Source organism: Python bivittatus, unplaced genomic scaffold (genome assembly GCF_059951505.1).
Source record: "Python bivittatus isolate LINGU-HERP-01145 unplaced genomic scaffold, Pbiv_v1 ctg000350_np1212, whole genome shotgun sequence".
Classification (NCBI taxonomy): Eukaryota; Metazoa; Chordata; class Lepidosauria; order Squamata; family Pythonidae; genus Python; species Python bivittatus.
Window position 1 is genome coordinate 1,508,390 of NW_028277074.1, and position 14,745 is coordinate 1,523,134.

The 14,745-nt window shown below is 36.5% G+C and overlaps 2 protein-coding genes across 4 annotated transcripts in view; one reads left to right on the forward strand and one right to left on the reverse strand.

Moving 5' to 3' along the window:
* Nucleotides 1-14,745, forward strand: part of TRAT1 (T cell receptor associated transmembrane adaptor 1) — a 131,657-nt gene that overhangs the window by 30,556 nt on the left and 86,356 nt on the right. The gene's annotated exons all lie outside the window — the stretch shown is intronic.
* Nucleotides 1-14,745, reverse strand: part of CIP2A (cellular inhibitor of PP2A) — a 35,184-nt gene that overhangs the window by 11,901 nt on the left and 8,538 nt on the right. The window contains exons 1-8 of one of the 2 annotated variants that reach the window (XM_088144496.1): nucleotides 11,959-12,175; nucleotides 11,415-11,509; nucleotides 10,085-10,181; nucleotides 8,959-9,081; nucleotides 7,712-7,857; nucleotides 5,144-5,219; nucleotides 2,284-2,508; nucleotides 935-1,094 (exon numbers count right to left, since the gene is read on the reverse strand). In XM_088144496.1, coding sequence (XP_088000622.1) covers nucleotides 935-1,094; nucleotides 2,284-2,508; nucleotides 5,144-5,219; nucleotides 7,712-7,857; nucleotides 8,959-9,081; nucleotides 10,085-10,181; nucleotides 11,415-11,425 — 838 coding nt within the window. In that variant the 5' untranslated portion in view covers nucleotides 11,426-11,509; nucleotides 11,959-12,175. Of the gene's footprint in view, nucleotides 1-934; nucleotides 1,095-2,283; nucleotides 2,509-5,143; nucleotides 5,220-7,711; nucleotides 7,858-8,958; nucleotides 9,082-10,084; nucleotides 10,182-11,414; nucleotides 11,510-11,958; nucleotides 12,176-14,745 lie in introns of those variants that run through there. The other variant, XM_007429268.4, reaches the window with a different exon arrangement.

Here is a 14,745-nt window from a genome sequence, read left to right on the forward strand (position 1 = left end):
AAACTGCAGTCATGTGACCGCCATCCACGTGCTTCTCAACCAGCTTCCAACAAGCAGAATTAATGAAGAATATGGAAGTGAAATTGCAAGTCGTAGTCACGTGATGTCTTGTTTAATGACTGTGGGGATTTGCTTAACAACAGAAGTGGATATGAGGTGGTAAGTCTGTCACAGTCATGTGATTTTCCACTCAGCAACTGTGGCGCTTAGTGATGGAGTTGCCGATCCCAATTATGGTCAGTAAGTGAGGACTACCTGTAAGTAAAACTCCCTAGTGATGCAAAGTGAAAGTCTAAGCAGGAAAATAAATCTAATTCAAAGTAACTTGTTAAAAACGTGGGATTCTCCAAGCAATGCCCATAATAACTGGCAAATGAAGAACGTTTGCTGTATTTTCCCACAGTTTAGAACATGCTGAATGGGTCATTTTTCCAAATAAGTCAAAGAATAATTTAAAATTTTAATATGGTCTAACTTGTCTTAATTTATGTTGAATTTTATAAATCCATAATAACAAATATTTTTCTGGATATATAAGGTATCTTGCAACAGAAAGCCAGCCATTGAAAGGAAAATAAGTAAACATCAGGAAATCAGTAGGACAGCTATTGTGCCAATTATTGTTATGTATCCATATATTTATTCTTCACATTTTTTTCACTATTGTAAGCACTAATCCAAATGCAAAAAATTATTTTCCTATATAAAACTCTAAGAAATCCTTTAAAAAGGTGTGTTCCAACTTCCTTATCTCAGTTTTAAAATTAACTAGATGAGTGATTCTATTTTGCCCTAAATCCTTTTTCTTTTTGCATTATTATTCAATAGAGAATTTGTTGTTAAATGCTATGTAATTCAAATTTATTTAGCTTATTTCAGATGTATGATTTCTTGGCAATCTTACATAACAAAAACCAACTTGCAACAAGGATATTTATCAAGATATCAATAGTTTTGATCATTCTTTCACATTTCTTCTTTGCCAATGGGTCTTCTAGTATGTGATCAGGAAAATGAAGGTGGTCGAGAAGAACAGGCAAAAGAAGATCCACAAAGCGTTCAGCAGTAGCACTGTTGCCTGCATCAATAACATCCTGTAACAGAAATATTATCAATTTAATGGCATCCAAATAATAATTATCCTATGTCACCAAACTCTATGGAGTTCAATTTATTATTATTTTTTAAAATGCATCCTCGATCATAAGATTTGATGTTAATTTGATTTGATTTTAATCTTACTCTAGTTTGTGGTTTTGAAAAGGTTAAAGTTTAGATATATTAGCTTAAATAGACTAATTTTTAACCAGTTTTACAAAAATGTCATTGTTAATTGTTGAACTGATTTCCATAGCTGCATTTAAAGTATTTTTCTCTGTTTAAATGTAACAATAATTAATGAGTTATTTTATTACAAGAACTCACAAAAATGTAGGTGGCAGACCCAGGCTTAGAAGAGGTAAGAAACACAAAATGTTTTTAGTATAAGTAAATTTGTAAGAACTTTAATTTTTCCCTAAGTATTTTCAAATTTCCATTATATCTATGTAAGTTTCTTATTATATCACAGGCCCTAACAATTACACACACAGGGTTAGAGGTGCCTTCACATACTCTTCCTCTTATGTGATATATGCCATCAAGTGCCAGTAATGCCCCTCTGGATTCTACACAGAACAAACGGGACAAACTTTGCACAAAGGAATTAATGGATATAGTTTTGACATCAGGACTCAAAATCAGGACAAAATAATAGCAGAGCGTTTCAATCTCCCAGGACATTCTGTTGCAGAGCTCAAAGTGACTTTCTTTAAAAAATGAAACTAAGAGAGATTGCGGAACTCAAATACATCAAAAGGTTTCAGGCAAACTTAAAAGGTCTTAATAAACCAACACATCACAATTTTACACATCACAATTGTTAATTGATAAGGTACTTGTTATCGTTATCATCGTTATCATCATCATCTAGATTTATTATAGCTGCTGGCCCACTCCAAAAGACTCTGGGAGGCTATAATCTGTAATCTATCTCACATGCACCTGTGCCTTCCTCACCCTTCCCTGACATCCTAATTTAAATTTGATATCACTCTAGCCATTCCATGCATCTGATAAAGTGAGGTGAAATTCACGAATGCTTATGCTTTTTAATAAAATGTATTAGTCAAAAAATATTACCAGATTCCTTCTGACTTTTTTTTTGCTACCATAAACATTCCTCCTATTAAAAAAACCTAGAAGTAACCAAATGCTACAGCTAAAGTGCATTGAATTCATTACCTCAAATATCTCCCTGAATAGCTCCAAAGCAAGATTTGAACACTTCTCTGATACTTCCAATGGCTGGTTTGACCAATGTACTAAGACAATAGATGAGTCAGAATTCTTAGCACGAGTTGCAAGTCTTGTACTTCCAGAGACTGCTACATTTGGTTCCAGTACTGTTTGACGTACAATATGACGGAGCTGTGTCACTGAACAGAATGCAAGTAGTAATTCTAATACCTAAGAGAAACACAAGAATTTGTATCTTCTATTTTAGAAGAACATTCTTTACACTAGTATTTAAAACAATTTCAGATTTCTAGTGCAAAGCTTCATTGATAGACCACAGTATTACTTTAAAACAAAAAAAGAAAAAACCTTCTCAGACTGTTCATTTTACCGTTTTAAGCAAAGTTACAGAGCTGAAAATGTGCATTTGCTATTTTTTAAAAAGAAATTTACCAAACAAGCTATCTATTCAAGAAGGTATAGTGTACTCAATAAAAAATTAACTTGTGACAAAACATACCATTAATCATTTTGGATTGCTTCTGACTATTCCAGGTGTAGTTAATATTTTGGGGCCTATCAACAAGATGTTGTGGGGGCAAATAAATTTGTGAAAGTGTGACAAATAACAGATTCTTATGGTGTTGTGGCCTGTAAGAAAAATTTGAGAGTATTCCTACTTTCTGCATGTTGGGGTTTGTTTTTTTTTAAATATCAGAGAGAAGTATAAAGCAATAGACATGAACAGTCAAGGAGGGACAGAACTATAGAACGGCAGTTATAGATCACAGGCACAGAAACTAAGAGGAAAGGAACACACAAAGGAACGCAGAGAGATATACTGACTCACACACGGTATGTGTGTGTGTGTGTGCCAGACACAAATAAACAGCTAAGCAGAAGGACGGAAAGCCTACACAAGGATACAAAGAAGAAGAATTACAAAGGGACAGAGAAAAAGAAACTACCCTTTTCTGTTCTTATTCAATGATTGGAATAATTCCTTTCCCTTATCATATAAGTGCCCTATTATTCAAAGAGTCATTGATGCTAAGACACTTCCAAAATTCCCCTCCAACCAATATTAAGCAGGTGGGGTTATCATTCCAATTCAAATTAATGGAGCAAATCAAACCATGCAATTAAGTAGGAAGAAACCGCTCTCCTCTCTCCTGTCAAAAAGATTGGCAAGATGTGTGATATTCCTCTTTTTGTCAAGAACCCCTATAGCAATATCCAATTCCAACCAATTTTTGGCAAAGAAATTATTCTGGTATCAGTGAAGTCCTTGGAATGATCTGTTCCAAGGTTTTGCATTTGGGCAGCCATGATTTAAGCTAGGTTGTAGTTTGTCTCAAGATCTGAGTTTTGTCTGCTTGCCAAATGTATAAACAGTGTCATGTAGACACGAGATTCTTGGAAATTAGAACACCTATGAGCAACCACATTTGCTTTCTAGTGCAAGATTTATAAGGGATAGATTTGTCAGGCTAAGGACATTTTTGTTTGTGCTGTCAGTTTCTGTGGACTGGAAGTGCTATTTGTGTTGTAAAGGAACTGATGCCTGAAGCTACTGAAGAAAAAAAAGGGAGGATTACCAGAGGAAGAAGAAATATGCAATGAAGGACCCCAGCTGGAGCAAGCAGAATTAGGAAGGAAGATCTGCAGAGTAACTGGTGATAGCACTGATGACAGAGAAAAGGAGCTAATTTGGAAGGACAGTCCAATGGAGTAGAGAAATGTGACCAAGGCACCATGAAGAAAGTTATCTAGAAAAGGATTTTACATAATAAAGTCCAACAATTAAATTTAGCAACTGTGTGGACAAAGGAAGGAGAACTGAAATAGTTAAGGGACTGAAAGGCAGTTATGTACATAAATGTATATCCAAATCTTGGAAAATCAATGATTTCAAGTTTTAAGAAATACAAAATATGATTTAAGAATGAGCTTAATTCATCAGAAAATATTGTTTGGTCTAAGAATGTTTTTAAAATTTTGGATGTTAATTTTGTGTGTGGGTGTGGGTGTATAAGAAATTTGAGACCTCTTTGATTTGGTTTTATCTACCCATAGTGGCTGTCTTTTGGTTTCAAGTTACAGCATGCTAACATAGCCCTGGGGGGAGAAATAGTAAAGATATACTATAGTTGAACTGTTTTTTTGGTGCCTTTGAGTCAGTGTTGACTCCTGGCAACTGCCTGAACAAGTCCCTGCAGTTTTCCTGGCAAGATTTTGGAAGTGGTTTGTCACTGCCTTCTTCTCGGGCTGAGAGAGAGTGATTAGTCCAAGGTCAGCCAGCTGGCTTTGTGCCTAAGGCAGGACTAGAACTCATAGCTTCCCGGTTTCTAGCCTGATGCCTTAACCACTACACTAAACTGGCTCTCTCGTAGTTGAACTATACTCTAAAATATGAAATTTGTAACTTTAAGGAAAGATTTAGCGTTATCAAGCTTTGTCAGAACTCAGCAAAGAGAATAAATTTATATAAATAGAAATAAACTTGTTTTTCTGATGTTAAGGAATGGCTTCAAGATATATATTTGTTATTTTGAAATCCTTTTATATTCTAAAAATGAGAAGATGGAGCAATATGTTTCTATATGGCCTAGATTTAATGATAAAGATTGAATTAGTCTTGAATTGATATTACATGGCTCTTACTTTCTTCTGTTTATATGAGTTTCTTTTTCTTCTTTTAGGTTAAGTTTACTTTAATCATTTGAACTATGTAGATTTTGTGGATTTTATGTAGATTCACTGGTGTACCTTTTACTATTGTGGCTTGTTATATTTCACCAATAGCATAAAAGTCTAAAAAATTACAAAATATATATCATTATATTGTTGTGCACCTATAAAGTACCTTTGCTGAAGAATCAGGGTCTCTTCCATGAAGGAGGCCTACCACCTGATTGAGGCAAGATGTGAAATGTTCATACCTATAGTTTTGAAGGAAAAATGGAATACTGAAATTATAAATATTTTGATAGGCAATAATCAAAATTATTTGTTAAGGAATTTACCAAACACACTTTTCTAGCTGAAACACTGTAAAGGTAGTCCTTGGTTAATGAAAACTCATTCAGCAACCATTCAAAGTTGTGATGGCTCTGAACGAGTGGTATTTACGGCTGGTCCTTGACGTTCTGGCCATGGCACCACCCCCACAGTCACATGTTCACAATCCAGACGCTTGGCAACCAGTTCACACAACACTTGCAGCATCCCAGTGTCACATAATTGCTATTTGTGACCTTCTCTGCCAGCTTCCCACAAGCAAAGTTAATGGGGAAGCCAGCAGGCAAGGTTGCAAATCACTCCCCTGCCCCAGTTCACACACACTGGTGTGGCAGCAACACTCCAGTCCACACGCACTGGTGCAGCAGTACCCCCTCCACAGCCCACACGCAATTGTGCAGTGCAGCAGCAACCCCCCCCAATCCACACACTGGCACAGCAGCAATCCCTCCCCAGTCCACAGGCACTTGTGCGACACTGTAGCAACCCCTCCACAGCCCGCACACATTCATGAGTCACAACAACCCTGCCCAGCCTGCACGCACTTGCCACAGCATCCCCGCCTCATTCCAAAGTCACCCACCCTCCAGCCTACTTTCAATCCACCTGGGACTTACAACTTCCAGCCAATAGGGTTTGCTCGTAGGAAGCCAGCAGGAAGTCACGAGTTGCAGTCATGTGAGGTCTTCGCTTAACGATCCCCAATTTTCACTTAATGATGGCAACGGGGACTGCCAGGATTGCTATCACTAAGCGATGCAGTCATGTGATGCCGCACTTTACAACTGCATTGCTTAGAGATGGAAATTCCAGTCTCAATTACCATCATTAAGCAAGGACTACCTGTTGTTTTAATTAATAATTTTCAAAGTTTCTCAACCAAGATGATCTGATCTTAAGGCTCAAAGTGTGATCTTAAGGCTCAAAATATTTGGGTGATCATATTGTACTTATTGACCAAAAATATTTTTTTTTGCATCTCCACCAGTCTTTTTCCCAACTTCATATATGCTTTTTAACCAAGACATCTTTAAATATTTGTTTGCACAAGAAAAGGTATTGTCATGAGCCAGTATATTAAAATAACTTCAGGCTATGGTCTAGTACCAGCATTTTTCCAAATGGACTCCATTTTATAACTTGGACACAAAGGAGAACTGGAATTAGAGCTTTTCTATATTTATTGCAGACTATCCTGAGAGCCTATATAGGTAAAAGACTTGTTCATAAACTGGCTGATTAAGTGAGAATAGCAAAGCTATAACATAGCAGCTGTCAGCAACTGTAAATTAGCTGTGAAAACAGAATGAAATCTATTGATACTGCAAGTAGAACTTACTAACTTTTGATGTCTGGTGCAGTTCCAGAGGCTAAGAGATAATTATTTAATATTAATTAGCAAAGTTCCAATTAAAAGAGGGAATCTAATGAACATTTTATTTCCAGCAATTTACCCTATTCTTTAGCCAAAAAGGCACCCAGTAAACATATTTCAAAGATCAGTAATAGTAATAAAATAGCTAAATCCTTCTGGAGACCCATAATTTAATACAATACAGGGAAAAATGTATTGAGGAATAAAAGCAAGTGGACTTAGGTACCAGTTTTCGAAAAAGAAAAAGACTAACTTATACAGAATGCAAAATATTTTTAAACTATGTACTTTGCATGGAATCATTTAAGGGGGAAGATCCAAATGCAAATAATTTCTCAGGAGAATCCATAGAGTTTCCCATTTCCTGCTACTTTACATTAAATAGCCCCTTTAAGAAGACCATTTTAAAATCATTCAGTTGCTTTTACATACAGCTGGAGACTTATTCTGACAGTTCCAGAATTCTCAGAATAGCAGAATTAAACTGCCTGTATGCTACACCCTTGTGCCAAAACCAAGTTTGTTCAATCTGGTAAATGAAAACCAATGCTGTACATTAATCTGTTAATGGAGTAGAATAAAAAATATTTGACATACTTATCGGCAAGATAAAAAGTCTGAAGGGATGATGAAATGTCTCCCTTCAGTTGCTGCTGTTATAGCTGTTTATTTAATAAAAGCAAGGGACCCCACACCTAAAACAGTGCCCTTCACAATACATACAATTACTGTTTAATTAAAATTTTAGAGGAGACTAGCTGTATCTAACCTAATTATTGCCAAGTCCTATCACCTTACATTAAATGGAAATTAAAGCTATAGGAAAGTATTATAGAATTCAGTACATATCTTAAGCTTAGAAGATACAAAGACAAGAATCAAAGAAAAGATTGGAAAAATATGGCAAATGAAATCCTTCAATATGCAGAGACTAGGACAAATGTTCACAGAAAATATAAAATGTATTTATATATAAACAAAGGAATGTAAAGGATCTTTAAAATAATATTTATAGATAGGTTATTATGTAAAGCCTACTTGGTAAGATAATCTGCAATCTTGGGATTCTTCATGAGATCCATAAGTAGATCCACAGAATATTTTCTTGTTAGTGTTCCATCGCCATTCACAAGAATATTAAATATTAACTGGAAAGTCTGGTGAATATTTCTGGAATGAAACAGCTAAACAAACAAGCCTGATTTACAATCATATGAATGTTACATTATATATCAAGTCAGCTGCATTTGAGGGAAGGGACAGCCTGTCAAACAGGCAAGATAGTGGTCGTGGCAGTGAGATCAAACCCCTGCCCCTTTTGTAGACGCATCAACTTCACTCCTAAACATGTACAAAGGAACCTTGTTTGCACTGCCACAACCATCATCCTGCCTCTTTTGAACCCCTTCTGCAGACACCACTATCTGAGTAATGTCAGAGCAAACCTATATATATGGAATATATTAGTGATTTAGTTGAACTATATAGAAAATGCATAATAGAACAAGCCCAGCCAATTGCTTTGTATAGAATGCTGGAATAATTATTCATCCTGCCAAAAATATTTTAAATTTACAAGATTTGTAAGTTATCTCTTCAACAGATAATTGTCTGTGAGGCTCCCTTTGTGAGACTGAGAGATGACTTCATAGTCCTGCTGTTATACTAGCCTCTATGCTTCACAGCCACATCTATGTCCAAGCTGCTAGACATTATCATAAGAGTGTGGTTGGGATTGCCCTAGACTTTTGGTCTTGGGAACTTCAACTTGCCTTACTTGGAAGGAGTCCGTGGGCACCAAGACCACCATGGGATTGTCCCAGAAAATCACAGGCCCAACTTAGGAGGCCAAACACTAGACCTGTTTTTTGTCTTAGAACTGTTCTGAGGGTGGGGTCATTTGCATCTATACTTTGTGACAGTCAAATCACTCTCTGGTCGCCTTAGAATGTTCAATACCAAGACTCTCTTCAGGGAAGAAGGACCTATTCAATCAGTCTACCCAGGTCACGCAACCGATATCCAGGATTTCCAAAGGGTACTTAAGGAATTTTCCAAAGGTCTGCCAGGAAATGCTGTGAATTATCTGATCAACAGCAGCACTTGACAGAATTACTGTTAGGGAATATTTTTCTTAGACTGTAATTTGTTTAAAATCTTGTTTCTTGATGTAAACTGCTCAAAGCCATTGGGAATTGAGTGGTGTAGAAACTATAGCAAGCTCATAAATAAATAAATAAATAAATGAATAAATAAATAAATCTTTTAAATTGAGTCAGCCTTACCTTTTCTCCAACTTCTTCATTTAATGTAAGACTTGATAATATCGAAAGCGCAAAAACAACTATAGTTAGACTACTATGGGCCAAGAAACTGATCAGAGTGCGATAAAAACTTTTCACATTAATCTAGTACAAAGAGAAAAAAAATCTTAACAAATGCAATGAGATTAAATTTGTAGCCTAACTCAATATATTATATGCAGTACAATTTAATTAGAAGATTAATTTTCTTGTTAGTTGAAAAACTGAATTTCGGGATGCAATATATTCCATTAAAGTCATACAAATGAAATATCTAGTCAAAGATATTAACAATGCAACCACTTGTAAATGTTTCCCTCCCACCCACCCCCAAACCACTAAAGTTGCACATAATGGAGGGGGACAAACTATGCTATACAGTACAATCTTAAACATATATATCTAAATGGTGTATAGGGTATGAATTCCATATCTGCAAAATGCTATGCTATCTACAATATACTGCACTGTTAACATACCTATACAGTACTTGTTACAATTATATTTACATTTATGTAAACATAGCACAATTATGTAGAACTGTGTGAATAATTATATTTAGCAACAAACCTTACAGACTGCAGTCACAGGATATAATACTTAAGATGCATATCCATAACGATACCTGCTTCTTCTTTTAGCTTTAGCAGTGGCAAGCACTTTGAGATCACTTAAGTATGTTTAAAAAACTCAGTTCAGACTTTGATCAACTTCAATCATAGATCTTCACAGATCTCAAAGACATAGTTCACAGAATCATTTAAGCAAGTAAGTAAACAGAGTTGGAAATGTACTGAGAAATGTTAAGTGTATGCAAACATCTGGTCACAGATGTCTACACTACATTTAATTATAATGAACACAGATCTGATAGTTTCATAGTGGAACTGTGGAACAGTGTAATGAAAGAGCTGTACTGAAAGGAGAATAATTTTTTCTCCAGGATTATATAATACAGCTCTATTTTTGTATAATACACAAAAATAAAATGCCCCAGGTTAAGCAAGCAATGTTTGTTGTGATCTTTTACTGAACCAAAAGTGCTTTGGTTTCAAACTATGAAATAAAATTCCCCTGTTTTTTAAAAAAAGTAAAGCAAGTTCCTTACCAATGACTTGATATACGTTTGAACTGAGAGATTATGTCGACAAAGATTTGCCATAAGTCCTAGGCATGGTATAGTTAACTCATCTTCAGTAGACTGACTAAAGATTTTAAAAAGTAATTAAACACATACACATGTCAATATTTATTTACTTATATACTGATTTTAGAAGTTAATCATTATTTCCTCAGAAAAATATTCACTTTGCTATAAATGTAGAACATTACATTGAATTTAGTATATACATAGATTTGTACCTGCTGAGCTTTGTGTAGCTAAATGTAAATGGCAGTGATTTAAGGCAATATTGAAGAAAAATACAAAATTCAACATTTCAAAGTACTCAAACTATTAACTTTATTAGTTAATAAAAAAGGGAAAAAAATAAGGTGACATATTTGGCTGAGGTGACAGCTGGCTGAGGAGGAAAGAGCTTACTTAGAGTTCTATGGTCACCAATGGTGAAGTGCTAAAACAGTACGAAGTTGTGTTTGTGAATGCTGGCTACGTTCCCACAAATACCACCTCACTGTGAAATATATTTGGATACATGGAATACTAGCAGGCCTATTCTTCTATAATGTCTAGGGCAGACCACTTCTACAATAACTATGGATCACTTATGTGCTAACTTCAAGGACAGCTGGCTGCTACTGTATGTGCAAGCTGTTTTGGTTATCCCATAGCACCAAATAATGCTATGATGTAGCAGCTGACCAAACAAGAAGAGAGCCATTCCCGGGGTACAGCCTCATAACCTGCAGTGACTCAAATCCTTCTTGGAGTTTACCCCAAATGTTAAGTCCAGTAGAACCTTTCTAATAGGCAATCCCCATGATCAAATATCTAGGGGGACATATGGTGAAGTTCCTGTATTAAGATTCCCCACCAAGCCTAGCATAAAATAATGCTTGAAACCCTTATGCCAGAAATGGGAAACAATTTTAGCAATCAATTACTACTCTAAAGCTTAAGGCAGGTTTTGTATGTTCAAAATCTTCATAAGTGATAGACCACACTGATAGAAATCATGAAGAATGCTCACAAAGCAAAGTAGGCATTAACACGGAAGGATAAGGGATCCTCTCTTTCTTGCCACTAGTATAGCAGGAACATCTCCAACTACAAAGCCTAATTTAAACTTCTAGAAAACAGTCCAATAAATCCCCAAACTTAACCTTACAGTTAACACATATTTCCATGCATCTCAAGTTTGCATAGGATTACTACTTTAAAAATCAATACTACATAGGTTTACAGAAACATTCAGGAAGAACACATAAATATACCTACAACTGCAGACTTAGTTAACTACTGCATTTAAAAAACTTACATGTGAAGCATAAGGAAAGAAATTAAGTCTTCAATATTAGCACAGGCCTGGAATATTCTTGCATTGTAGGTCAATTTCTGCAGCAGCTGAATACTCTGTTAAATAAAAAGAAAACCAATGAAGTTATAATTGTTTGCATTAGATTTATCTACATTTACTTTTCAGATGCATAACCAGATAATATATTATAGTATTGTGGTTTTAGAATTTAAATATTTTTGTTTCTACCATGGATATTTCATTTAAATGTTTGTAATTACTGTAAATCACTGGGAGTTTTGCCATTATGGAGGGTATAATAAAATGAATAGATTCAAAATGGTATTAAACTTATAACAGAAATACAGTGGTACCTTGGTTCACGAACTTAATTCATTCCACGATTCTGGTCGCGAACCAAATTGGTCGCAAACCGAATCAAATTTTCCCATAAGGTTCAGTGTAAATAAGGTTAATCTGTTCTGAACCATATGTATTTTTTTTAAACCACAAAAATATGAAACAAAGTACAGTACAGTACAGTATGAAGAGAGAGAACACTAACCTTGCTTGAGGCGACACCAAAAAGCTTCACAGCAAGTGTCTGTCTGTGACCACGATCTCGCCTAGAGGAAGCCACGACGTGTCAGAGCAGGGAAGATGGCCGCAGGTTCATCACCCAATGCGGAGTTTGCGAATGGAAGCAAATTTTGCAACCGCTGCTGTTCATGAACCAAATTGTTCATGAACAGAAGCGTTCGTGAACCGAGGTATTACTGTATTAGGAAATTCAACTACTCAGAGGCAAATTACAAAAACTAACAGAACAAATACTCTTGCTTGATGAATCCATCTGTTTCTCTCAACAGGCTTGGTCAATACAATTTTGTTCTGAGTAATGCTTAAAGAGACATTAATTATTATTACTATAGGGCCATTATTTCACATCTCAGATAATGTAAAACATTATTATATAGCTGCTGCAGCACACATTTCTCTTACTGGGCAGGTGTGGTCCAACATAGCTCCATAGCTGTCTTAAAATTCTTCTATTCAAAGGGGGTACATTTCATTCCTACAGCTTGCAAGGTTTTTCTTGCTAAGGTAATCTCTCAGGTTCTTCAAGGTGTTCTGATTTGTATTTTTACAAAGTTTAATATCTTGGAAGCTGTCCCATCCAAATTTATAAAAGTAATACTTGCAGTTCTCAAGGTGCATCAAGAATGCTGTTTTACGGTTAGAGACAAGTATGGTTACTGTGGGTGACAGAGCCTGGTTCTAATGTCTTAATTTCTGGTTGAAATTGATTTTTTTGCCTGAATTTTTTTTTTTTTTGGCTTAAGCAACATACCTGGGATATTGATTTTCAAACCAGTTTAAGTCTAGTATCTAACCCTAAGGTTTATGGATTCTTCTCAAATGGGCATGTGCCATCATTTTATCTCTCTTCAATTCTAATTCTGAAATTTTATCAGGCTTTCACCTTGGCCAGGTTGGATGCACTACCCTCTGCGGTTCTGTTGGGGCAGTCTAAAAATCTTTTCAGCAGTGCTTATGCCCATGTAGAAATGACTCTGTGGAATTCCTAAGCCATATGCTCCTTTGTTGCTCTCTCTGTAGGGAATCTCAAAAGATATATATTTATCTCATTCTAAAGAACTGTGCTGGTAGAGAACACATGTCTATCTGTCACTGCTTCTATCTGACCAGGACCCTGACATATCTTTGCAGGTTGCCCGATTTTGTGCTACCATTTTTGTATCCATCCTACCTACGGCTTTAGCACAAAGTTTAGCACAAATTTTCATGATTGCCACTGCTATCTGTATTACAGTTCCTATAATAATATATTTTACGTAATTTTATTGCATTTTAGGTCTTTTAAAAAGTTTTATTAATAATAACAGATTTATGCATTTTATTGTTGTGCTCTCTGGCCTAAAGGCCAAAATAAAGGTTTGATTTGATTTGATATACAGTGGGGCAAAAAAGTATTTAGTCAGCCACCAATTGTGCAAGTTCTCCCACTTAAAAAAATGAGACAGGCCTGTAATTTTCATCATAGGTATACCTCAACTATGAGAGACAAAATGGGAAAAAAAATCCAGAAAATCACATTGTCTGATTTTTAAAGAATTTATTTGCAAATCATGGTGGAAAATAAGTATTTAGTCAATATCAAAAGTTCATCTCAATACTTTGTTATATATCCTTTGTTGGCAATGACAGAGGTCAAATGTTTTCTGTAAGTCTTCACAAGGTTTTCACACACTGTTGCTGGTATTTTGGCCCATTCCTCCATGCAGTTCTCCTCTAGAGCAGTGATGGTTTGGGGCTGTCGCTGGGCAACACGGACTTTCAACTCCCTCCAAAGGTTTTCCATGGGGTTGAGATCTGGAGACTGGCTAGGCCACTCCAGGACCTCGAAATGCTTCTTACGAAGCCACTCCTTCGTTGCCCGGGCGGTGTGTTTGGGATCATTGTCATGCTGAAAGACCCAGCCACGTTTCATCTTCAATGCCCTTGCTGATGGAAGGAGGTGTTCACTCAAAATCTCACGATACATGGCCCCATTCATTCTTTCCTTTACACGGATCAGTCGTCCTGGTCCCTTTGCAGAAAAACAGCCCCAAAGCATGATGTTTCCACCCCCATGCTTCATAGTAGGTATGGTGTTCTTTGGATGCAACTCAGCATTCTCTCTCCTCCAAACACAACGAGTTGAGTTTAGACCAAAACATTCTACTTTGGTTTCATCTGACCATATGACATTCTCCCAATCCTCTTCTGGATCATCCAAATACTCTCTAGCAAACTTCAGACGGGCCCGGACATGTACTGGCTTAAGCAGGGGGACATGTCTGGCACTGCAGGATTTGAGTCCCTGGCAGCATAGTGTGTTACTGATGGTAGCCTTTGTTACTTTGGTCCCAGCTCTCTGCAGGTCATTCAGTAGGTCCCCCCGTGTGGTTCTGGGATTCTTGCTCACCGTTCTTGTGATCATTTTGACCCCATGGGGTGAGATCTTGCATGGAGCCCCAGATCGAGGGAGATTATCAGTGGTCTTATATGTCTTCCATTTTCTAATTATTGCTCCCACAGTTGATTTCTTCACACCAAGCTGCTTGCCTATTGCAGATTCAGTCTTCCCAGCCTGGTACAGGTCTACAATTTTGTTTCTGGTGTCCTTCAACAGCTCTTTGGTCTTGGCCATAGTGGAGTTTGGAGTGTGACTGTTTGAGGTTGTGGACAGGTGTCTTTTATACTGATAACAAGGTCAAACAGGTGCCATTACTACAGGTAACGAGTGGAGGACAGAGGAGCCTCTTAAAGAAGTAGTTACAGGTCTGTG